Source organism: Lonchura striata, chromosome 7 (assembly GCF_050655825.1).
Source record: "Lonchura striata isolate lonStrDom1 chromosome 7, ASM5065582v1, whole genome shotgun sequence".
In the NCBI taxonomy this organism is placed as follows: domain Eukaryota; kingdom Metazoa; phylum Chordata; class Aves; order Passeriformes; family Estrildidae; genus Lonchura; species Lonchura striata.
In genome coordinates, this window is record NC_140709.1 from 4127121 (window position 1) to 4154000 (window position 26880).

A 26880-nucleotide genomic window follows, 5' to 3' on the forward strand; every position below is an offset into this window, starting at 1 on the left:
CTTCCCAGCTTTCTTCCCAGCTCTGCCCATGATCTGTATCCTAGTGGAAATTGATTCTTGAGTGCCTTGGGCTGAACAGCAGCCTGAGGCTCTGTTGCAGCATGGGGTGCTTGGAAAAAAAAAAAGGCTGAGTGTTACCTGCACTGTTCTGGCAGAGAATTAAACAACTGTTAAAATGTGTGCTGCTTGCAAAAAATATGTATCTATATGTACGTACATAAAAAGAGGAATAAAGAATTGTTCAGGGGAGTTTGTCTCCTCTTTTAGCTGTAGCAAATCAGTGTGTCTCATCATTTGTTCAGAAATCCTACTTTGGAGTGGAATTTCTTGAGTTTAAAACTGAGTCTCTCACTGAAGCTTACAATTCAATACGCTGATGTTTTATCTTTATTTTAATGATAAAACTTTGCAGCTGGAAATGCCCTTTTTTGGTTCCATTAGAGATTTATTTCTGGTATCTCCTTTTACTGAATCAATCCCAGTTTTGTGCTCATGCTTCTCAGATGAGTTTGAGTAGAAGATGCTCTTCACAGGGAGAAGATGCAGATAAACAGTGATCCTTGGACATATGTCTCTGCTGCATTCTCACGTTTCATTTTTCTGATCATTTACCATTAATAGCTCCTTGCTCAAAATATCCATGGCCCTTCTCAAACTGATGCTGGCTCCTGAAAAAGAAAGGTCTTCTGCAAGTCTAATTTTGACTTGCTAAATATCTAGCAGAGTTTGAGCAGAACTGCTACCAAGTGATAGTGAATATTCCAGTAAGTACCAAATGGAAGAGCAATGTGGTGGCAATACAGGCTCAGTGAATTGCAAAACTTGGACACTTTAGGGATTTAGAAATGTTTATATCCAGCTACAAGAGTCTGTCAGAGTCCTGGGCTGCGAGTTTGGGTAATAAAGAGCAAACTGCCTGAGCAGGAGGAGAAAGAAATCCTGCTGCTGTTAAGGCTTGAACATTTATTTTTATTTTTATTTTTTTCCTACTCTTTCCCTCTTTTATCCTTCTGGTTTCTGCTGATGGCAGGGGCTGAAGGGCTGGCTCTTTGACTAATGGTTGAGTCAGTAATTTTCCCCATTAAATTAATGTATGTATTAAGAGAGACAGGAAGAATTGGTCTCTTGGGGGAGGAAGCAGCTTGGTAGCAAGGCATGGCCATTCCTTTGTGTTGTCGGGATGAGAAAGGAAAGGCATCTGCTACAGGCCCTGGATTTATAGACTCCTCTGCTGAGAGCCACTTGTGTCCCCCCAGATTGTCTGCCCACGTCCAGGCTGCAATTTAACAGAGCATTTAGCAGAGAGCAGTCAGCACTTTTGTACAGTGTTCGTGTAAGGAACCCATCAAACCCAAAGAAAGGCTCATGTGTCCAAAAGTTTCCTTGATTTTTTTTTTTTTTAATAACCTTTAAACCAGTTGATCTTAAGAGAGATACGGTACATTTCATAAGCTTTGTCTTATAAAAACAAGAGGAGACTCCATGCTCTGAAGAAAGCCTGAAAAGAAGATTAATTAATTAATTAAGAATCTTTTCTTCTGAGTGCAACAGGCTCCAAGTAACAAGTGAACTTTTCATTTCCAGTAATAGCAGAAATTACTTCAATAGCATGATTGTGAGCACCCGTGGGGCCATAATGTGAATGGTCTTTATTAAGGAATAGACTGAACTTCTGACTATCTTTCTTCCAGCCATTTCCACAGGCTATAAACAGCGCCTGGTTTGTTGCTATTAAAAGAGTCTATAGATGATGATCTTGAAAAGCATCACTGTTTAAGTACTCATGGCTTGACATTAACATGAAAAATATTTTCTTGAACATAAAGTGAATTTGGGTTCTCCAGTACATTATACTTTTGTTCAGAAGTTATTGAGCTGGATATTTGTGATATGAGGGAGATTTTTGTTTGGTTTCATGTTTTTCATCTTCATTACTGGTCAGAAAAACCATCTCAGGGCTGGTTTTTATGCTTTCTTGGTGTTGTTTTCTGCCTGTGTTAGTACCTGATGAAAGAGCCTGGTCTTAGTTAACAATCAGGCCTCATTATATATTTGTTCCCATAAATGACTGCTCCAAATGACCTTTCCTGAATAACATGGAATTTTGCACAACAATGCTGAGTAAAAACTGAAGAAGCCCATGATCTGCTGAGGTGATATTGAAGACATATCTCTCATGCACAGCAGACCTATGCATTAATCCTATGTTTTGGGGTCTTTAATTGCTTTAAATATTTGCTTCTGGATCTGTGTTTCACACATCTTATTTACATGGTTTATTTTTCATTTTATGAACAAATCGATAACCAGACAGACTCTTTACCACACTGGATTAGTTTTATTTATTCTCTTTGAACTTGATTAAAAAGCTGTCAAACATAAGTCTACATTTTATCAGCAGAGTACTTTTACAAAACAGGATAGGAGATGTGTATAGCTGGAAACATACATTTCAAAATGAAACAATATTTGATATATTCTAGACAGTTACCCTTTTGTTTATCCATGACAACTGAAACTAACCATCAAATGCATAAATTGATTCAAGTCTAGCCAAGTAATCCTAAGGGCATATGAAAAGGCTTTTTTTTAAAGTTCTTTCTAGATGAATTTAATGTAGTTCACCAATAAAGCATCCTCAGGAGCACAATACAAATGCTACAGAACATGAGATAGCTGGGGAAAGCGGGCAGATGTACAGTGTGATGAAGAATCAAAATGGATGTTACATTAAAATGAGCAGTCATGCAATGTCTTCATTTCATGTACTGCGTTTAAGTAAAAATGCCAAAGTTCCAATTCCGTTTTTAATTTCTTTTAGGCACTGTTATGCAAATAGTGACATTCTCATTTTGTTTGTGTTTATTTTATTTGTTTAAAAGCATTAAATGCATTTTTTTCCCAGCTCTTGGGATAGACAAATGATTATTCATCATGTTTTTAATTTTCAACGTATATCAAAGAGAAAGGTAAATTATACTCAGATTAGCTATGAATGATCTCGTGTCACTGCTTTAATTCATTGCTTTAAATATACATACTTTAATCTGTTTTCCACAAACCTCCTCAATTATTATCTGTCTTTCTGTGCCATTGCATATGTTGGTAAACAGCATTTTCTATGGTCTAGGGCCATATGCTGTATGCTCAGCTTGCAGAAAAAGTGACACTTGGAGTGCTAGCATAATGAAACTCTCAAAGGGTTAATACAGAATACATATAGGCAAATGTTGACAATATTTTTTATTCCAATGTTTGAAAATTAGACACAAAATCATCATTAAGTTTGCACAAAATGAGGCATCTGTCACTTGAAAGAAAAAGAAATATTTCAGAAATATGTTTACAGAAATGTAAAAATATTAGACATCAAGACAGATGTGAACGTTTTCAATAACAGGCCCTGTCTGTCAGTCTTCCTCCGAGCCGAAGATCTCGCTGTACTCGCTCAGCATAAGTTCAACTATCTGATTTTGGTACAGCATGTGGACTGCCATGTTCCCTGTCTCCTTCTCAGGTCTAAGGAGTGTTGGTCCAAACACAATTCCTAAGCTCTGTGTTGACATAAGATTCACGGATTCCTTGGCTGCTATCCTGTTGACAAAAGGAAAGAACTGGTTAAAAAAGAAGGGTGTCAGAGGAGTCACTGTTGCTCTTGAAGCACATAGAGGCACTTTTTAAATGTTTCTCCTGATAGGGGTGTTGGTTTGGTTAAGTTATCCAAAAAAAAGAAAACAGAGAGGCAAGAGAAATTTCTGCCAGTGTGACAAACAAGGAAAGGAGGGGTTTTGTAGTGCCAGGGTGAAGATTCCCTGCTTCCCTTAATGTGGTCTCCAGCACTGAAAGAGTTGTGAAAACCAAAAAAAAAAAAAGCCCCTTAATATAGGGCTCATATGAAACACATTCCTTCTGTTAATTTAAATCCAATATAGAGAGTATGGTCTGAAATGGATTGTGAAATTTATGTAACTAAAGACTTTTGCATGCCTTATCCTTACACAAAGTTTCTTGAGAGACACAGAGACCACATACCTTAATGAGACGACTTAGAAAATAATGGTAAGGATTATAACCTTTGATATCTTTATTACCCACAAAATTACAAGAGAAGGACTATTATTATTAAAAGTTGATCTTGTGTCTGTATTAAGACTTAATATTCCTGTGGAAAGGACATTAAGGATGGAGAAGTCTGGTGTAAGAACAGTACAGGTTTAATGGATGGAGTTTAGGTGGGAAGTTTGGCATAAATCTCTGCGGTGGTGAGTACAGACTAAGTAGAAATCCATTTCTCTCAACCCTCCAGAATATATTATGTATCCTAGGGTTGGAAAGACTAGTAAATGAAGATACATATTTTATAAATAAATTGCACAGCTCCACCAAGGAATGCAAACTAAATGTAGCTTTATTATGTAAATGTTTGAATTTATGGATGCCTCCTTAACCTGCTAGTTTTAACTTACGTATTCCAAGTGGATTGTTGAAGCCAAGTTCTGCTTTCCCCCCACTCTGCCATTGTCCCTCATTTACCTTTTTAAAATCCAGAAAACCATTTAAAAGCCATCACAGCTTTATCTGCTTTCCCATACCTGTTGCTGAAGTTACAGCAAGCCACTCTATAAGGGAAAGAAACTTTGTGACACCTAATAGCTCCAGGCACTTAATAAAGTGTTTTTTTTTTTCATTTTAGTGGGTGGGTCACACAGCAAAAAGCATCTCTTGTGGATTTGTGCCAATCTCGTAGTTTACCACATTCCTGGAGCATCAACACTCATGTTTTTTTCCCCATATATAAATAGGAAGAATTGCTTCTGCTTCATGCTAGTAACCGTGGTGTCCATTGCACAAAACACTCTCCATATGGCACTAATCAGATTGGCTTAACTATTAGTTTCTTAAAATACAGCATCTTCATTAAATTAAAAAAAATAATTATCTTTCCTCTGTGGTAATATTAATATAACATCTCTTCTCTTAGGAGTTCAGAAAGTCTCAAAAGTTAGAAGTTTTGTTGCCAAGTGACTGCGTGGGCTTCTGATGGATGTCACACATCTTTATCACAATTAAAAATGTTACAGAGGTGACGAGATTGTTTTGCTTCATGCCACTTATGCAGAGGCATGTACAGAAAGCTTGGGGAACTCTCCAGGAGGGAGATTTGGTTTCTCTTGATCTTATTATGTGGTGTAAGTTGGAAACTTCATGAAGTATTTGGAGATGACATCAGCAGGAGTAGAGATGCATGTTCATTGGAGGGGGAAATTCAGCAGTTTTGTCTTGGGTAACTTTAGAAATAATCAATTTAGCAGCACCAGCCATAGCTTTGAGGCAGGAGGGCGTTGATAATGGACAGCACTAATGGAGCTGGAGGTGAAGCTCCTTGCAGGGAGAAGGAGGCAATGGATCATGGATGATCAGAATCAGGGTGAAGAAGTGTGGCAACAGAGCTCAGTTTACTGAAGGGATGGGGGGGGTCTGCCTTCCTTTGCCTGTAAAATGTGGAGCAAGGTGTTGAGATTCCATATTCCTGATGGGGACACAGAAAATGGAAGATGCATGGACAACCCTTCTGCTTGAGAATAATTTCCCTTGTTTGTCCTGGAAATTCCATCCTTCTCATGGCATCCTGGCAAAGTCCAGGCATGATAATATTTCCCAGCAATGGAGGCTGTGTGTAGTGTGTGTTGGTGATGGATGGACAGGAACTGACTCTGGCTTATCAATATGGAACATGGCATTACAAAAATTTGTGTAAATTTGGGTGCCCTGACCTTAATGCTAGAATAAGCAGTACTGTATTGAGGAAGTGTCTTAAAAATCCTTGATATAGCAATGCAGTTTCACTTGTTTTCACCATAATAGCAAAAACACTCATAAAGCAAGCAAATTTAGAAACATGGAAAATTTGAGTAGTTAAATAATATGTGGTAAAACACAGCTACTGAATAAGTAGAAGGAAGGAATTAATCCATCCCGAATAGAATAAGTTTTGGACTTCATGTCTTTTTTGATTGCAAACATTTACCAAAGAAATTCTATAACTGATATTTTTATCATCTCTCCACAAAAGAAGTCAGTGCAAATCAAAATAAAATATGCACACTTATGTCTATTACTATAGCTACTAGGTGAAATTGAAATTGTTAAAAGAGAAAATATTGAAAAAATGGGCAGGAATTCTTTTTTTTTGGCAAGAAAAAGAGCAGAAAGAGTGACACACCATTTTCAACATAAAGAGTGAAAGGAAATGCCAGTGGTACTTTTTGTCAAGACCAAATGAAAGGAGCAATGATCCATCAATTTAAGGTTATTTTAGAAACAATCTATAATCTGGTGCCACAGTTGTTGGAACCATATCAAGAAATTGTTGGGTGCTATGCTGCACAAGATATTTTTTTTTTCCCTCCAAAATAACTGAGTCTCAAGAATGTCGTCAGTCCTTAAAATCACAAGTCAGGAGAAACGCAGAAAATATAGTTCTCATTATTCATAGTAATGAAACTAATGATGAATTAAAACAGCAGAAGTGTCTGATAGGAGGGCTGTAGTGTCAATGGCAGATATATAAGGAAAAATACTTGGAATTTATGCCTTGGCTGTTGCCAAGGCAACTGCAAGCTGGAAAATATGTGAGGGAGAGCAGGGCAAGCCTACAGCTAAGAGGGTCATTGTATGGTGACTTGGCTCTCTAGTTCCATTAAACCTACACTTTTCAAACTCTCTAAATAAAATCATTATTAATTTTGACGTTTGGAAAGCACACTGGATTATTGCTCCAAACACAGTAGGTGTTAGGAAATGTTCTTCATCCATTTTTACTTTGTAGTAATTGCTGAGGAGGAGAAAGGGTTTCCACAGTGACTCTGACTCCTCAACAACTTCATATTCCTGTTGCACATAAAACATTGGGGAATTCAGTGTACTTAGGGAGGAAAATCCCATTGGAAAGGACACTCTTTTATCGTCAGAGGGTAGAGCCAGCTGCTTTGAAAACTGCTCACTTTTACTTTTTATCCTTTTCCAGCCTATGAGGATTTAATTTTGCTCAATGTTAGTGGCATTTCTACCCTTAGCAGAACTGGTTTTAGCCATGCCTGGCATTCTTTCACTGTTTTAAACTGTATTTGATGGTAACTTTTCAATAGGACAATCCTCTATTCTTCCACAAGTTGGTAATATAGACTGTGACTAAAGGAAACACATTACAAAATGAGGGGGTCAGAAGAGTAAGAAGGGGTCACTTGGTATGAGGTTATGAGCTAGAATTGCAGGTGTAGGAAATGCCATTCCCTGAATTCAGTGGATGACCAAGGGATAAAATGAGGTTTTGTTGTTGTCAGAATCCTGTCCTCCCGTTATGCCCAATATTTGTGTTCACTAGGGAAGTCTCTGCCTCTAGAGACAGAAACCAAGACGAACACAGAGGCCGAGAGAGATTAAAGATAAATAGGAATAAATGAAACTCCACCAAAAAATATAAAAAATGCTGTATTTGTGTCATCTCTCCTCTTGGTATAGGAACTAACCTTATGGAAGTAGGACTCCTCTCTGAGTGGGGTATTCCATGACAGCCCATTTGGGTGGGTTTTGTGGCTTTGCTGAACTGTGCTGGCAACCACTGGCATAGCCAGAGGTGCTCATCCTGAGGGATGATGTGAACTGATTTGAAATGTAAGTTCCTGTCAACTGCCTTAATAGGTCAAAGTGTGTGCCTCCCATTGATTCACTTTGCCAATAATTATCCTCAAATTAGCCAATATCTCTTTCCTATCTATTCTCAGGCATATGCAAATGTAATGTAGCTTAAGGACTTGGCCCTGGTAAGGGCTCAGCTGCCTTCAGCTCTCCCCAGCAATAATTCTGTTAACAGGCCTCTTCACTGCACTGGTACAGGCCAGTTTTTATGCAGCAGCTTTCTGACTTCTGGTATTGCAGAGCTCCCAATCAATTTGTTAAAATTTGTCTCTTATGATGAACAGCTTTCGGCTCAACATTTTACGCTCCTCTCCTTCCCAAATGCTGGTTCACAGGAGTTAAAAAATAACAGGTATTACATACTTTGCTTTAGAGACAAGACATTTGGGAAAGAATCATCCAACCTTGAAATAAAATCTTTATTGAAAGCAATTCTACATCCATGCCAGTCAGATACATTGTATGATCAGAGGAGGTGTCCCAGGGGAAAGCTCAGTGCTGTAGACAGGGTTGATTACTTGGACCTCCTGTCAGTTCTTAACTCATTGACAGTGCCTGAGACATTCAGTACAACTTTGTTTTCTTTATTTGGAAGTAAAGTTAATATACTTACCTTAACTGTGCCAAATGTACTGGAAAATAACCTGATAATAAAATGTACCGTCCTAGGAAGTGATAATGTCTGTGTGTGTATAAGCACATTTTCACAGGGCTTTTGCAGCTGGGTTTTTCAGTGTTAGGAAGGAACCACAGCTATAACATGAAGCACAGATAACCTAAACTATCAGGTTTTTTCCTCAGCATATTTCCTTTTCGTTTAAGGCCTGTTACACACTTTCCTGAGATACAGTATATCACAGCTACATCGTTTTCTGTTGTCAATTTGTTTCAGTTCAGCTGCAGACATTGTTTTTTGGGAAGAACCTGAGTGGATTTTGGTACTAAAAAGACAAGTGAACTTCAGCTTTGAGAGTCCTCTTAAAGTACAAACAACAACAGGTGTCCTGTAACAGATCAAAACCTTGCAGAGATATCCATACCCAGCTGGATACACCAGCTGAGGAGAAAAACCAAAATACACACATCGTGGAGGAAGCAGGCAGGGCCTGTGCATTACTTAACTCCATCCTGGGAAACTTAGGGAGGTAGCTGGTGGTAAGGGAGCCCCTGATGCCACAAGCTCTATTTGTGTAAACTGTTCAATTCCTTGCACTGCTTCATAGATAAATTTCAAATTTAGCATTAAATTCAGATTCTTGATATTTTATGAATGCAGTCTAAACCTCTTTATCTATGTTCTGGCTGTATGGGTGATTTGCTCAGGTGCATTAGAGTGGCATTCACCAGCTGGTGAAGCTAAGCAGATGCAAACAGCATCAGTGGAGTCCCCAGCTTGTGAGATCTGTACATTGTGATGGGGACAGGGAGATTGGTGTGTATGGAACTGAGACCTGAGGCTTTTGCCTGTAGAGGAGCTCCAAAACATCACAATGTCTGTCCTTTTCCAAATGTGCCGTGTGGTTTCCTCTGCAACAAACAAGCACAACTCAGGGGTCACAGTGCACAAATACAGTTTTAAGCTAGTTGCATCTAGCTGTGTAGAACATGAAGGCATTTTAAATCCCTGTTTGTTCCATAGGTAGAATTTGTAACAATAGATAGGCTGGTAATAGAGAAACCAGGTCATGGTGTAGGATATGTTACAAGAGGGGTCAGAAATAGTTCAGACATACTTAAGAGCTTGCTTTTGCTGAAAATAGCCTCAATGGCTCCTGGCCTACAGAAACTCCATAGGCTTCCTGTGCTCTGCAGCTGTGGGTTCGTGTTACAGCACTTTGGGAAAAAACCCTTCTCTTCAGTTGCTCTGGGATACAAGAAGGAGCACTCTGTGCTGTCTTCCTCCATGGACTAGGCTTTAAATGTGACCATGGGGTGGCTATATATAGTACCTGGACAGCTGACAGGGCCCTGGTGGAGAATGGGCTTCCTCAGGGGATCCCCTGCATATCTCACAGCATGAGCCCTTCCCTGGATGAACTGCCTTGGAGCCTGGCCCTAAATGAGAATAATAACTAAACTAACTCTGAACATTGCTTCACACTTGGCTGAATAGACTGTGAAAAGCTGAGGAAAGGCATTTATTCTGGCTTAGCCCAGTTTAATAAGAGAACAGTTAAAAATAAAGTCTCCTCAGCGCTGGGTTAACTTTGCTGCCCATGCAACGACGCTGCAGAAGAGCATGGGGGGCTCTTGCCTTGCACACACCTCACAGAATGCCTGTCTTGTGGAGAAAAACTTTATCTTCTGGGTGGCTGAGGAAAGTATGTACAAGCACATTTAGGTATCTAAAGGTACTTGCATCCCCTACAGGGGCTTCATTCAGGAAAGTGCTTTGGAGAAGTTCTTCTGCACAAGGGGAGGTGTTCCTGTTCCACTGAGGAGCTGTGAGGGGGTAGCAGTTTATCTGCACCTCACCCTTGGGATTGTTTGTTTTTTTGGACATCTTCTGAGTCACAGAAGCTCCAAAGGCAGGAGGTGCACACTGGTGCATGGACAGCAAGAGCAGGAACCTATCACCACATTGTGGCTCCACCAAAGACCTTGGTATGGGCAAAGATCAGGTCCCACTCCCCAAAACTAGATTGTATCAAAAAGATGGATTCAATATCTTTCCACAAAATCTTCCCTATTTTAAAATTCCAGGTCTCCCTTTTGGAAAACTGATCCAACTGGGTGACCTGCTAGGTTCTTCCATTTACCGACAGTCAGCACTTTGTCCTCCCAGTTTGGCCTGGGTTTTAGTTTTTTTTGTGTGAATGCCAACTGGTTCTGACTGGTGCTCTGAAGAGGACAGATCTGGCTGGTCCATGTTGCTGTTGTGCCTGCAGTTTGCCTGTTTGGGCACAGCCTTTGGTAGGAGTCAGCTGAAGGCCGTGAACTTCCTCAAGGAGCATCCTGGACTCCTCTGCCTGCAGCTCTGTGCACAAGGCATTCATTCTTGCCCTCTTTCATAGCCCTGTAGCAGCAAATTTAGCTCAAACAAGAGCAAATCCCTGCCCAAAAGCCACACAGGCACTGTGAGAATGAGCTTCTCTTTGGGGAGGGGATGGGAGAGAGCAAAACCCCCTGTGTGCTGATGTACTTTTAGAGGTGTTTGGATAGTAGAGTGATAAAGGCAGTGTGAGACTACATAGAATATTAAGAGTCCAGACAGAAGAATACCACCTTAATGCCTAAAATGTATTTTTGGCTGGTAGTGTAACTTCTGCTGTACTTAATTTTTTTTTTTTTAATTTATTTTTAATTCTACTTCTGATATATATTTTTTCCCCAGAACAACTGTCTTCTTGTAAAGACCGACCTGTCATAGTTCCTGGATTTGTATGCTTTTGTGGCCTGTGTGGTTCAGAAGGCCACAGATAGTTTTAAATAAATAAAGCTTTAACTTTTTAAATTGCTTAAATATTTTTGTTCAAGAATGCCTGAAGCTTTCTTGTAACATTACAAATAAAAAGCAGTTAGTAACCATCTCGCTTAAATCATGAATTGTAAATATAGAACCTTTATCATCAGCACAGCACATCCAAAAATGTCTTTGTAAAATAAATCAAATTATATGAGTTAATTGATTCCAGGCAACATCAGCAACTGCAGGTGGAAACTGAATAACAGGATGTTTATTAATGAAGGACTATTAATCAAAATTGACAATATCAATTCCTGTTTCTTTTATTTGAATCCTACCTGCAAAATCCATGAACATACTAACTGGATTTTAAAATAAAAATTTAAAAGTAAAGAAAATGCTGACACGTGGGATTTTAGCTTTAGATGTAGGGCTATTTGTTTAAACAGCGAAAGGATATCCTAAATCCAATTTGACAGGCAATGCCAAAGATGCCAGTGGTAATTAATTAGCACTTAATTTAGACCACAGAACAACAGGATATGGAATTGGTGCTCAGTGCCATTTCCCCTTAGGCTTCATCTCATGAGGGTCAGGAGTATGGCTGTTGCATTGAAGGTCAGTAAATAAATTGGGGGAACACATTGACACTGGACTTTTCATGATAGATATCCTTCACCCTTATTGCTGCCTCTGGCTATGGCTGATGAGAAAAGGACTGCAATTGTTCTGTGAAGAATGTTGTGGTGCCCAGGCTGGAGTGGAGCAAGGTGGTGCCTGAGCTCATGAGCCCAGCAGTCATCGTGCTGGCAGAGAAATGCCCCAGCTCTGTGCCTGGGCTGGAAATAAACTCCTGACTGTAGCACAGAAAGCTTGAGGAACTCTGACAGGCGAGAAAATTCACTTTAAAAGCAGCCCTTAAGTTTGCTACATTTGTGAGCTTAGCTTTAGATTAAGCATAATTAAAATCAAGGGAAGATTTTAAAGTGAGGTTAGAAACTAGGTCAGCAAGGGAAAAAACACGGTTCCTTATTATCCTCTCGTCTTTGTCTTAATAATATTTGGTGCTCCTCCATAGAGCTAAAGGCTCTTAATAAAGGTGGATTAATGTTATTAACAGCATTGTTTCCTGATGGAGACACTGAGGCTTTGATGTGCTTAATGATGGACAAACAGAAAATACATGGCAAAAAAACAGCTCTGGTTTGTACCTCAGTGAGAGAAGCCACTCTGAGCAGCACACCCAAAGCAGAGGGGATATGGAAAACACACAGGAGACCCTATGTCCCTTCTTCCCAGAGGCACATCAACTGCATTCTTTGGTTCAGATTTACTGGTGTGAAAGGTAGAAAGATGATGAGACTGTATTATAATTTAATCCTCCTGCTCCCAGTAAAATGAGTGCATCTGTCAGACAGCTCTGTGCTCTCTCTTCCAGTAATCTCTGCCTTTCAAGGGAGGGCCTCAGGTGGAAGATGCCAGCACTGCCACAGGTATTCAGTGATGTTACAGCTTTCTGAAATCACTTCCCACAAACTGTACATTACTATGCCTAAGTAGTCCAGTTCCCCTTGTCCCACAGGGTGCTGAACAATGGGAGCTTCAGTATTTACAGCAGGGTGGCTCTGGTTGCACATCCCAGCTGTACTCCACTAGCACAGTTTTATCCCCTTGGTCCCCTTGAAGGGCTGTCTGCATTACTACATCATGAAAACCAGGAGTTAGGCAGCAGTCTCTGCTCAAATAATGTATGTTGGAAGCCCCAGGTTAAGAGTTATTTTAACTTTCACATCATCACACCCTTTGCAGCATCTCTCCCTGGGCAGCAAGTGAAATTTTCATTACTCTGAAAGTCACTGACAAAAATCCCAGAAACTGAAAGCCACGCTGGAGTCAGAATTTCACCTTATATGAGCTTAACTTTTCTCATTTTGGGATGATATCTACTTTTACTAAGTGGAGTTACTGCTTTTGACTATGTTCAATCTCTAACCTCTTGCAGCCTTCAATTACAGCCTTTTTGTGCTGTAATCCAGTTGACAGCAAATAACTCAGCCCTGGACATGACAGGTTTACTTTCTGACTTAGAGCCCAGAAAGGGCAATTGAGTGGAATTTCAGCCTGGGATGTTGAGCTGTAGACATCCTGCCCAGAAATTCATCTTTGCTTGTGTGTCTAGAGCAGCCCATGAAAAACATAGTTTCACTATCAACACATTGGTTTTGTCTAGTGTCATTAATTAATTACTCAGTTCTGTGAGAAACCCAGTAATTTTTGACATTGAAATCAGAGAATGTGGCAAAGAATTCCACAAAAGTCAGGGAGCAAACTCTCACCAAAGTTTTCCTTTTTCTGTGAATTTTTATATCATAGAATCACTGAATCATTTGGTTTGGAAAAGACCTTCAAAAATATCAAATCAAATCAAAGCATTGCAATTACTTCATAAATTATTTTGTTTCAAGTCTTTTTTAAATAATGAAAAAAAATTCAAATGTTGGCCTATTAACTGTCCCCAGTATAAAAAAAAATCCATATTTTTTATCCCATATTGTTACCATCTTGTTGTTTAAAATGAAAGTATTTTTGCAGTGATCTACATATCAGAGATGATTTTCTGTGGGATCTGACCTCAACCAGGATTCCTACTCTCCCAGGTTCAGTTCTGAGCCCTCCACAAGCTAGGATTGCAATATATATGCACTGCATTTGTATCAGATTTGAAAGATGCTTTAACATGCCTCCCAGCACCACGATTGTTTCAGCCCTGATACTGAGCACGAGTAGGATGAATGCAGCTCTTAAATGCACAAGTGAGTATGTGCCACGAGTCTTTGATTTCTTTAAACTTATTTACATTTTACTCGCCCTTGAGCAATGAATTTACTATGTCAGCATTGTCTTTTCTACTTACACTTTGTCTGTCTTGTCCGCTCACCTTAGCTTGATGTTTATTTTTTTGTGCACGTGTTTAGTCTGCTGCACTAAATGCAGGGACTGCCTGGAGTGGAGGATTTTCCATATATTGTGTCTTTCTAAGAAGCACCCTTTGTAGTACTGCAAGTTCTGCAATATTTCCTGGCTTTAAACTAGCTTTGAATTTTCTCATTAGTTCCTTTAAAGTCAAATACCCATTCACACATGTGCTGGTCTCAGATGACTCTGGTCTAACTGCCTTAGATACTTTACAAAGTCTTTATACTCTACACAGTCAGCCCTACCTCTCTCAGTAGTTGTATTTCTTTCATCTTTGAAGCTTCAAGTGACCAGATTTGCCAATATCTGCTTCTGTCTGACCCTGATCAAAATCCACAGTTAAAAAAATTGGTGAGAAAACATACTTGAGTCTCTTAGACCTCCTCATGTTTGACAGAGATTGAAGGATTTAGGAACAATGGGGACAATCTTGCTGTTGATATCAAGGTCCTGATATCAGTCATCAGTCTTTGGACGACTCACACAGTAGAAGGATTCCAGGACACCTCTCTGTAGGTGCTCCCTCTCCAGCAGAAAAAGTCTGGCCTGATGTGAATGTTTGTAAATGGATTTACAAGCTTAGAAAGTGCCTCTTATAGCAAGCACACATTGTAGTTTCAGGATGCAGAGCTGGATAAACTTAATTTAATATGAGAAGTAATGGAAAGCTCTTACTGTGTAATTTGGAAAGGAAAGGTTAAGCAGCTCCTCACCATAGAGGTCAGGTGAGATCCAAAATGTCTTCAACGAGACTTGAAATGTGCCCTGTGATAGAAATCTCAGGGTTGACTCTGAGTCCGGAGCAGCTGCAGTGACTTCCAGGGGTAGATGTTCTGAAGGAATGAAAACTCCTTATCCTGATGACACTTTTATGAGACCCTTATCCAGACATGGAAACAATCTGGGTTGTCTGAGGTAGTTAAAGTTGCCTGCTACTACTGCTGCCACATCCCTGTGGAAATCCTCTCTGGGTTGAGAGTTTGAACAAGGCAAACTGATGTTCCCAGTAAACTTCACTTACTGGAAAGCTTCCATATGCTCTAGGGCTGTCCCATATGCCCTAGGCTGCCTGTATGGTGGCTGCTGATGGTGTTTGGTGAAGGCCTGCACTTGGCAGTGTGGATGGCAATGATCTGGGAGGTGAGAACAGTTTCCAGATGGATGAAGTGCTGTCCTGAGGTGGTCTGGGGAGCCTGAGTCTAGTGCTGACACAGAGAACATGGTGTAAAAAACTTTGTGCTTTTTCCGTGAAGGTTCTGAGAGAGCTACAGGAGGAGCTGGAAAAATTACAAAACTTTTCTGAATTCCTTTTTCTTGGCTTATCGCCATGGCAAGGGGTCTTCTTCTGGAAGACCACAGCAAAGCTCTGGAGAGGATGTGGCAGTGTTATCTAATGTCAGGGCTCAGGTGGATGTAGGACCCTCAGCTTAGAGGAGGTAACTGGCAGCATCTTGTGGACCAGGGGAGAAGGCAAATTGGCTGGAGAGAGCTGCTTCACAGATTTATGATTTTACATAGCACCATAATGCGTAATGTACGAAAAGATAAATATTTTCCATTCAGCAACATCTTGCTGTATTTTCATCTAACTCTATAATTTTAATTATAAAGTGAACATAACCTGTATCAAATTATGATTTTGTTAACATATTGAATGAGGACAAGAAAAATAAATACCAGATTTTATACTGTACAGGCACATGAAGGTATAGTAAAAAAATCTGGTTTCCTTGACCACATTGTCATAATATGCATATATAACTGCTTATTGAATCCAGGCTGTGTAGACAACAGAAAGAACACTGGCTCCATACCATCACAATGCATGCCCACAACAAAGAGGAGGAAAGAACAGGCTCTTTCATTGTGTGTTTCTAAGTATTACCAACATAAGGGCTAAAAACTACCTCTGTCTGAAGTGTATCTATACACCCATGCATAAGTTATTAACTGGGCTCTCTCAGCACAGTTGCTGAAAATATTAATATATTCAAATTATATTCGAGCTACTGCAAAAACAGTAGATCAGACAAATGTATTAAAATCTCTTCAGACAAAAGGAGTCATGTTATTTATAAAGTTCCTCCCCCCTGCTCCTCACTGGAACACAAACCTTCATTGTATAGAGTACACGAGAATGCAAGATGATCCTTAGATGTCAAAATGTGGCTTAAAGTTTGAATGTAATCATAAAACAGTGACTCCAACGCTCGCCATAAACAAATTGTCACTGGCATTATGTAACTTGGACTATTCACAAAGTATAAAAAATGGGAAGAATAAAAGGTGGCTGCCAAACACTATGGGCCAAATCCAAAGGTCGTGCCAAATTGCGCCAGTGGGCTGGGAATTGCAAACCCAGCGTGGAATTCGGATTTACACTCCTTGGTTCTTGGGCTGCTTAGAGTGAGAGTAAGGCTATTTTTTATTCAGTTTGCCAGTAAGGCGGCAAAGCAGCAACCAGTGGCTTCTGCAGCTCCCCCTGCTCGCTCTTAGTGGGAGATGGGAAAGCGAGATAAAAGTTTCCTAATTGCCACAGGACCCGTTTTTGTACAGAGTGGCTTTCTGGGCTGCAAGCAGGCACAGTCAACCACCAGCAGTGCAGCCTGGAAAGGGAGGCATCACTCTCAAATCTGGTGGTCTTGAATTTTTTTTACTATTTATGTAGGGTGTTGCATCTTTGGGCTGAGACCCTGCCTTCCACCCGGACTCCTCTGGAAAACTGATTAATGAGGGAAGACCATTCACCAAGGCAGAAGCTCTTGTTTGTGAACAACAACCAATCATTAATTTATACTTTCCTTCAATCCAGGCTTTAGGTGTAAAGTATATATCTGAAAACAAATGCACTGCACAGATTTAAATTGTAACTAATGGTTGTGTTAATTCCCCACCAAACTAGGTGGTTGCTCACTCCTGCTTTCACCCCCACCCTTCCTTTTAAAAAGTAAAATTACGTTTTTTTTCCCCCAGCCTGAAATAATTGCTGAAGCAGAGATACTGGTTTAACTCATTATGAATTATTAGTGGAAAAGTGGGTCTCAGAAGTATGTTACATCTGAAATATTTTTCGTCACTTGAACATGTGCCGTCCAGAACTGGCCCTGTTCTACCAGGCACTGGGAACAAACACTTCGCATTCACAGATGCTCCTAATTTGGTGTGGTTTGGAGTGTAATTTAGATCAAACATATCCATGTAAATGAGTCAGGGTTTCTTAATTAGGTGCCTCTAAAGAAAAAACTTGGACCACATCAGTAGGTGTGGGTGTGGTGCCCACAGTACTGGAATCTTTCTATAGATGAAGCTGAGTTTTGTTCAGGCATACTGTAGGTTTTTCTTTCCTTTTTTTTATTTTTTTCTTTTTTTTTTTTTTCTAAAGCACAATAATAAATCTGCAGATGGCATAGACATAAAGACGCTACTTCAGAGGAGCTGTCTAAAACACTGTCTCTTTGGCAAATGCCTTAAAGTAGGTCATTCTGCTGTGATTTAGGTTTATATTTCATTGCCAGCTTTTTGTTCCCATTACAAGTAGAGTGCATTCCAGTCCACAGATTTCCTCTTCTTTTTTTTTTTTTTTTTTTTTTCAGATTGGTTTATTTACAAGAATTTGTAGTTCATAAGAAAATGGCCAATACCCTGTCAGAAGTAGCAATCATGCACTTGACCACAAAAAGAGATGTATGAAGGTGATAGCCTGCAAATATTGGAATGTAAAGTACCATTCTCTGGAAGGAAAAATTGTATTGATTCTCTTAACATGGTGATTGAAATGATTGTTGTATCTTTTGCAGTGTGTGAAAAAGGATTTGATCTAATATCATTCCAGAACCCTTACAGAGCAGGGCCCTAGTTGTTCAGGTATTTGCTTTGGCTTTTTATGATTTTGCAACTGAAAATCATGTATTTTATAGCTTATTAAGGAAAAAAAAAATCAGGGTCTGTTTTCCCATCAAAGTGCTGGGGGATTTACATGCCAAAATCCAACTAGCCTTAATGAATTACCTGCATAAATTCCCTTTCAATCAATAGTAGAATAGATCCTATTGTGTTATATTAATTATTTTGCACAGAATGCCGACATTTTGGCCTTAAAGCCTTTTTTATTTTGTTTCGTCTTTTTAAAAGTTCCAATGAATATCTGAGAAACTTCAAACAAATTACTTATTTCACAACCTTAATTCTGAGAAAAATCATGTATCTTTAGGCACAAAAATGAAAAGCATTGCAATTTACCCTTTGATGACCTTGTTGTGGACATTAGTGTGTTAGGGCCCAATCTGCCCTAATAAAATAAGAAAAAAAAAAGGGGGGGGGGACAGAGCCATTGTAATGAATTGAGCATTCCTAATTTTGGCCAACAAGAAAGAATTTGAGCTGAAATGAACACTAACCCCCCCCCCCCAAGCCGTATTAAGAGGTTACAAAATCCCATAAATTTACTCCGCTGGTGATATTTTGCTAAAGCTGATGCGAGTGCAAACCAGAAGCAGGATTCTCACGTGGTCCTGATTAGCTGAAGAGTCCTTAGCAGTAACCAGCCCAGCCTGGGATGTGCTGGCCAGATGCACACGTACACCCACAGCACACGGATGAGCCTTCAAAGGCTTGGGGGGCTCCATGGGGGAATGGGGAGCAAGCAGAGAGTGGAAGTGAGAAGTGTTGGCTGTGTCGTGGTGGGAAAGTGCCTCACCCTCTCCGTTCCTCACTTTCTTTATCTACACAACTAGGATAATAAAACTTACTGACCTGAAAAGGAAGTTAGGAGATTTAATTAATGTTTGAAAAGCTTTTTTGAGATTGTTTGATATTGAGTAATGTGGGATGAACAATAGGAGCTCTTGGAAACAGGGGCTCTATCTATCAGGATTTGTGTACTGCACTCAGCACAATGGTGCCATGCTGCCAGAGTCAACTGTGTCATAAATATTTAAATTAAAACTATGTTAATTATTTTTATCATTCTGTTATTTGCTGATACACCAGTTCAGTACTTGGTAGCATTGAAGAGTACTGAGTGCAATTATTTGCCTGACTGTTATGAAAATCAGGGTTTATATTTTTAAATACAGTTGTGGAAATAGATGGAAGCAAGGGGTGAAAATGTGGCTTTAATTACTCATCATGCTTCTTGTTAAAAGCACTAAGCAGTAAGGTATTATTTGGGTAAGAGCTAAACTTTGTAAACTTTCTTATTCCTCGAAGAGCAGGATTTGGCATGACTGCAAAACCCTCGGTAGCAGGTCACCCCAACCCCAAAAAGTGCAAAATCAAAATGCTCAACAAAATGGTCAAAGATGCTTCTGAGAGACTGGATTTTTTTTTTTTTTTTTTTTTTGCCTTTAACCCAAAATCTACTATTACTCCTGTCTTGTGCACACTTGTGCGTGGTGCATATTTTCTTTTGTCCAGTTACTTCCAAAGGGTGAGTAGTAGACTGATGTGTGCTTAACAGAGAGGAAAAGGGTTTAATTCTTCTCCTTCCCCCAAAATGAGCCTCGGGAAGCTGTGGAAAATAGGATGAGTGTTGGCATTTCTCCAGCTCCTTTGTAAAACTCTTCCATAGTTGAGACTGAGAAAAGCACGTGCCTAAAAGCACATCTCAATATATAATTACCCTTCTCAAGTTAAAAGATTGTTAAATCATGTCATATTAATTTTAAAATGCCAGTCAGGTATACCTGAGTCTTTTATGTAACTGGTCAGTTCACCTACTTACTCCTCTGGTGCAGGAGGGTGTTTCTCTTCCTCACATTTCCAGTAGCTGCTCCCCCAAAGCTTGTAGGAGCACAGTTAAACTTTTCTCCCTGCTGCTGTCCCATGGCTGAAAACCAAAACCTGCTCATGAGTTGCCTGATTATAAAGAAAGGTCTTGATTCAGGAAATAATTTCAACAAATAGTCTTTCTTGTGCCTTCATTTAAGGGCTTCTGCACCTTTCTAAATTTGTGTGTTTTTCCTGAGGGAAAACTTGTGTCCATTCCACATTTTGGGTTGTAGGTCTTCCACAGATTCACTGAGGTTTCCCAGATAGATTTTTTTTTTTTTTAATAATATTTCCATTTTGGGAATTGTGTTTTGTTTTCAGTAGATTTTACCTTTATTATTATTTTTTTTCTTAATAGAAAACTTGCACAGGTCTCAGTGTAATGTTCTTTTTCTATGTGAGAAAAGGGCTCTCCTGAGCCTACATTTATTATGTGAGCCTGCCTGAAAACTGCTGATATGACACGTAGTTTAGCAAGCAAAAATCACATATGTTTGCTACATCTTCCTTCCACCAGCTTTGGAGGGAAAAAAAAAAATGTTTGCAGACATCCCATACAGCATTACTATATGCTGTACTTTAACTTCATGTTCTGGTTTTCCCTCAGAGTTCTGGGTACTGCTGCTGGATTTGTCATCACATTGTCATTGTGTCCTGGTGTGCAGGCTACTGTGGGATGCTGGCTATGCATGGCTCTGCTTCATTTTCTTTTCTCTTTCTTCTTTTCTTTTTTTCTCTTAGTTTTTAATAGGTAGAAGCATGTCTGCTTAATTGTTTGAAAAAAACTTGGCTTTTCAGAATGTTGCTGCCAAAGGTTGTGAAGTTTGAGGTGGGGGGACTGCTCCTCCCCACTGTGTGAAGGTTGGATGTTTTCATCCTGTTCACAGACCTATGAACATGGGGGAGGTTTGGGTTTTTTTGTCAAAACAGCTGAAGATTAATACCTATGATTTTTTAAGATAATAAACTAACAAAAGCTAGGGGGTTTGTCTTAGACATATAGTTGTACCTTTGATGAGGACCATATTTCCAGTGAAATCAATGCAAACAATTAATAGTAAGAATGAAGAATTTGGACAGAGGGGGAAGACAATCAGGGAGAAAATCATCATTCTCCCTCTGAAAGGGCAGAAAGCCTGGATGGCATCTGAAAATTACTTGCCATGCTATGTAGAGTATGGGAAAAATGGAGCAAAATAAATGGGAGTTTCTTGGATTCAAAGGTGAATTAAAACAAATCAGCTCCTGCCTGGACAAGCCAGCCAGATAGGGCACATTAACAGATCCACGTGATAAACCAAGAGGCAACTGCAGAGCTCCCCAGACAACTTGCCTGAAGTGCCTGCCAAGGAGGCAGATGCTGCTGCTGGAAGAATATCTTCCACAGTTGGGCATCTGGGTTCCGTGCTTCCCACGTAAGGGAGAGGGATGGGAACTGCCCCTGCCTTCCCCTTTAATTATTTCAGCATCCCTTTTATAGTTTTGTAAATAGCGCACATTATCCTGCCTTTGTGCAGGGAAATCAGGAGCAAGGAGAGGGGTTTTTATCTCTGACACCTCCTTTTGCAGGGGTGCCCACACGGATGGGGACAGAGCGGAGCGCGGCTGCCCTGTGCTCCAGCCTGGTCAGATGTGCCACAGCTCGGGTCTGGGAGCCTCAGAGCTGCCTCGTGGTGGCACGGAGCTCAACCTAATAAGCAGAGCAGGCTGAGATTCATTAATTTAACATTAATAAGCACAGCTCATGAGCTCAGGCACAGTGCTGTGTAGCGCAGGCACACAGCTCCTGGAGGAGAGCGTGTCCGCCTTCGCCAGCTCGGAGCGCAGCGCTGAGAGCCCAGCCAGGGTGTTCCTCCTCCCTGATGCATTTTGCATGAGGGAGAAATGAGAAGATCTGTGGTCACTGGAGAAGCTTCTGTTCAAATAAAAAAAACCCATTCAGGTTTTTAAATTGTGTTGCTGGTTTATCCTGAGACTTTAAGTCATTTAAACTTCTCGTGCCTCAGTTTCCCAATGGGTGTGCAACAGCTACCTCAAGGTGTTGTGGTGAAAACAGGTCATAAAATGCTACATAGAGTGAAATTCTCCTTCTGCCTAACTTGTATTGCAATTCTGTGAGTAAATTATTGGGTACATAAAATAGTTTCTCAGATAGGGATTCATGGCGCTCAGTTCATGTTTGTGCAAAGAGTCAAGACAAGGTTTCTGCATCATTTGGTGTCCTGTGTTCACCCAAAAAATGGGACCAGAAAGGTGCATCAGTTGTAGCTGGTACCTGTGATTTGCTCACTTTGTTTGGGAGTAAAAATCATATGTGAGTAAGGAAGAGGAAAGAGAGGACACCTGTGGAAGCGGTGTATGGGGCAGAAATACATGGGCTGTACAGAGCAAGCAAATATTCTCTAAACATGTTTGAGTAGAACGGGTTGTTTTCTGTAGCCCTTTATTCTGTAGCTCTTCTACTCAGGTTGGGATTTTGCTGTTTCTTTCCTGTATAAAGTCTATTTGTTTGGTTTGCTCATCTTTGGGAAGAAGAATGAATAGCCTAATAGCAGTTGTGCTCAATTATTTCCAGCATGAGTCATAATGGAACAATTCCTTATGGAATTAGACTGACAACAGCTATGTGATATGTCTGTTCAGCCCCAGATTTTGTCTGTTTTGCTTTTAAGTAGAAGAGAATTCATTGAAAGATGAACAGGGATGTCAGTGGGTTGTGGTTTTTCCCATCAAATGCAAAAAAAATACTTGAAAGAACAGGTGCTGCAGCCCCAACTTTGCTTTTTATCCACCTCCTGTGGGCTGCATACAGTGCACTGTGACTTCTTACAGCTTCAGAGAGCTTGGTTGAAGAGAGATACATGGCTCATATGTTAATCCCTGCTTTCTCACAGACTCTCTCATCACATGCTTTCTCTGGGTTTCTAAGGAGGACCCTTCTGAAGTGCATTTCTCATTGTTATTTCTGCTGGCTCTGGACCTGCTCCTACAGACTGGATTGCTGCAGAACAGTTTAGGATAAGGCAAAGGTTGGATTGTCATGCTGAGTGTCAGTGAGACAGATGCTCTCACGGGCTGTATAGAAGTCACAGGCTTGAACAGCCCTACGGTCCAGGTGTGTGTAGCCTTGTTCTGTCTGTCTGACAGAAAGAAAGAAGCAGGAGAAGGGTAGGAGAAAAAGGAGGAATGCCATGTAAACAGCATAGCTGCAATCCCTCATCTTCTCCCCAGCAGAACCCCCTTAAGACCAGTTCAACAGTGGGCAAGAACATCCATCTCAATCAGCAAATATAGAAACAGTAATATGCCTCAAATAAAGCCAGTTTAGTTATTTTTCCAACTAATCAGAAACTTTTGAAACTCCTGTAACTTGCCCTGCGAAAATCCTGTGATCAAAGGGGGTGGTGCAAGTGCATGCTGAGGGACATTGACACTGCTCTTCTGAAGAGTGTCCCCAAAATTAATGTAACTCTACATTTTGTAACCTCTGCAAACAAGTTGTGTTTCCTGGACTGATTAAAACAAACAAACATTGTCTCTATTTGCAGAATATAAGCATCACATAATTATTGAAAATGTAAGTAGACTACTTCATTCTTATTTATGGAGTCATGAGATCATTCAGACTCTCTTTAGCACCAACAAGTTCAAGAGAGCACATATGTTTTATTTTTGGGGGGATTTTTTTTTTTTTGCTTTCAGTATCTTTTCTACTGTCGCTTCCATATCAGTGGAGCAAAGCTTATAGAATAGCCCTATTTTTTCCTGAGGATGTGTTTGAGGCAGAGAAGAAGATTGACCTTCTTCAGAGAGACTCAGACAATTGCTTCCCTAATGCTTAAACCCCCAAATGGCTCCACTGTCACATCTTCCTGCCTTCCATCACTCTGTGCCACTGTGTTGCCTCGGTGTACCTCTGCATTATAAACTATTGGTATTTTATTTCCTCTATTTTAGCAGGTTTATTTTTCCTTCTGTTTTCTTTTCTCCAAAAAACCACCAGTGTGGGTCCAGTTTCACCAGTTATTCTACACATCCACAGCGGGAAACAATTGCTGTACCAAATAGATTATGCTCTAAAAAGCCAAGGCAGACAAAGGAAGTATTATCATCATTTTGTAAACAAGGAACCAAGGCACAGGGAGATTAAATGATTTACCCAAGGTCACCCAGAACATCCGGTCAAAGCCAAGAACTGAACCCACGTCTCCCAAGTCTCAATCAAATGATTTAACTACGAGATCAAAGACTTATTGTGTATACCTGATATCTCTCCCCTAAGACACGGCAACAAAACTTTTTCAGGTTAAGATCAATGCCACACAGAGTGCAGTAAATTTTCTATATGGCATATCTGTGCTGACAGCATGTACCCACTCCTTGCACTAGTGTTCTTCCCAGGAAATAATTTCCCTTATTATTCTTCCATTGCCAGTAATAAATTATCATCCTTCTCTAGATAACCTGCTGAAGGAGAGAATGTGTGCACACAGTGCATCAAATGAACACACAGAAAACTGTTTTTCTGCAAGGCCAAACTCAGTCATTTTATGGACTGTTTAAAATCCTTCCATGCCTAATGAAATAGGGACATTCCACATTCCCACAACTATATGGACTTCATTTTGCCATTTCAGCTGGAAGCTGCAAAACAAGATAAAGGATCTACATCTCTTACATGCACATGCCAAGAAATGGTCACTATAAAGGCATCATTCATTATAAGCTCAGAACGGTCTTTGATTTGGAGCCTTTATCACTCCCTCACTGGGGTCAGTACATCATTCCTGGGATGAAATAGTCCTCTGTGCCTTGATGGGGCCCAGATCCTGATGTTCCTTCAGTTTTAGGGATAGTTTGGCTGAAAAGTGACTGTAAAAACCAGCATTGGTAGTGCCAACAGCAAGGAGGAATAGGGTCACAGGACCCTGCCTTTTCTATATCCCTGCCCTGAGGCCTCCCTGGCCATCCTGCAGGTCAAACAGCTCTGGTGGGTGTCTGAGTGAGCCATGTCAGCTGTGCACACTTTTGCTGTTAATGCCATGAAGCACAAGAAGAAAACCTGAGGTAATTGTGACACCCTGGGTTGATTTTTTGGGTCAACATCTCTTGAAAACTCAGCTCAGGGAGTGTGGAAACCACAGGGCAGTGATGAGGGGCAACCTCACAGGGCTGTTTTTCTGCCTCTGTGGTATCTCAGCAACATTAGGAGAGCAAAGGTGCACTTCCAAATATTTCCTTAGCACTTCTTAGGTGTTCTGTGTTGTCACAAGCTCCTTGTGAGGGACAAGAGCACTCGCTGTGTTTTCTTGAGTGAGGCTGTACATGGACAGTACAGGGGATTGAACAGCAGGGACCTCAGTGTTCAAACCATGACCATCCAAAAGGCCATTTCTTCAATCAAAATGGGAGAATCCAATCTGAAACATGTTGCATTTGCCCAATTCAATGCACCTGTAACATGGTAATCCCAATGTTTTTGACTGCATTGGAGGAAACAGAATTGTCCTACTTTCTACTTGAGTTAAAATTTGGGATTTTGCTTGGACATCCTGATTTCTTGTTCAGGAATAAGATATAAATAGATACCATAAATCATGCTTAATTTTGCCAAAGGATGCAATTATCTTTGGTATTTTGGATGACACTTCCAATAAGATTATGACGCCACATTCCGATTCCTTTTTTAAAATTACTGATCTGTCAATACCATCGTTCTACTTACTTCTGTAGATGTTCAAAAAGGATTTTCATCGTGTCATAGTTGGGTCTAGGGAGCTTCTTTACCAGGCTCCTTATGCATTTGATGCGAGTGGCATTGTCCTGGATTTCTAAAGAAAAAAAAGAAAATAACTAATTGAGGGCCACATTAGGGCATTGCTTTGCACAGTGCTGGTACAAGAAAAGTCATCATGAATACATGGTTAAAACCAGAATATTTCATACCTTCTTTCACCTTAACAGAGAACAAAAGTAGTTTACAATGATTAAAAGTTATCTGTTCATCTTAAGAAAGAATTTTCTGGTTTACAGAAAAATATTTTTTTTGCTTTTAACTTATTTTATTAGACTGATAGAACACCTTCCTTAGACCAAATACCTCTAAGAAGTAAGAGACCTACATCTTAAATGGAATTATCCTTTGGAATTACATTTGTCCAGTGGTGCAACTTCTGTAGTAGGTACATTTTCTATGTAATCCTTGTTGTTCTTTTTTATTCATCACAATTAAATCCAGTATATTTATGAATCTGTCTTTAACGCCCCATCATATAGGGAAATATAAAATTTGCTATTGTTTTTATTTGTCCAACCTTGTGAAAAATTATTTCAAAAAAGTGTTCCACTGTAGATGTTTTCTCATAGCTATAATACCCCAGAACTGGAATTTCTGCAGGAAAAAAAGTGTTTTGAACTTAAAATTAGTAACAAAGAATATAGCACTAAGGAGTTCAATCTCTCCTTTGGGGTGATAAGAACAGTTCTGCCATTTCTGTTAAGGTATGCCTTCCTGTTTTACCATGATTCATAGTTTTGTGGGAAAGGTTTGGCTGATATTTTCATCGATTTGTCTAAGATGTTGCAACTGAAGCAAAGTCATGTACAACTGTTCTTTCATTTAGGAACAGATTAGATAAGGTACCAGTAGGTCTGACGTAGGGAAAACATCTTGCATGTTACATGCCCTAGATAACCTGAGAACACTTTTCTGATCTTATCATCTATGATTTAATTATCACCTATCATTCTTCGTATATGTTCCTCTTTAATATTCATATTACCCTAGCACTCAGAGATCTCAATCAGGATTAAATCCCAGTTGCAGTAGGTGCTGCATAAGCATACGTGGTGATTAGTGACTTGATTTAAAGGTTTCACCAAAAAAAAATTCATGTTAAAATTTTCCTGCAATCAAGCTTAATTTAAAAATTAAAATTACTAGGATAATATTCCTTCCTCAGCATGTGTTGCTTATTCCTGCTGAGATTAATACTTCATACCCACAGATAGAGATGTTTTATATTGAGATT

The 26880-nt window shown here is 39.9% G+C and overlaps 1 protein-coding gene across 3 annotated transcripts in view; it reads right to left on the reverse strand.

Moving 5' to 3' along the window:
• Positions 1 to 2318: 2318 nt before the first annotated feature.
• ARHGAP15 (Rho GTPase activating protein 15) overlaps positions 2319 to 26880 on the reverse strand; it is a 325074-nt gene continuing 300512 nt past the window's right edge. For 2 of the 3 annotated variants that reach the window (XM_085584122.1, XM_085584123.1), the window contains exons 14-15: positions 25575 to 25680; positions 2319 to 3594 (exon numbers count right to left, since the gene is read on the reverse strand). In XM_085584122.1, coding sequence (XP_085440248.1) covers positions 3411 to 3594; positions 25575 to 25680 — 290 coding nt within the window. In that variant the 3' untranslated portion in view covers positions 2319 to 3410. Of the gene's footprint in view, positions 3595 to 15515; positions 19590 to 25574; positions 25681 to 26880 lie in introns of those variants that run through there. The other variant, XM_085584125.1, reaches the window with a different exon arrangement.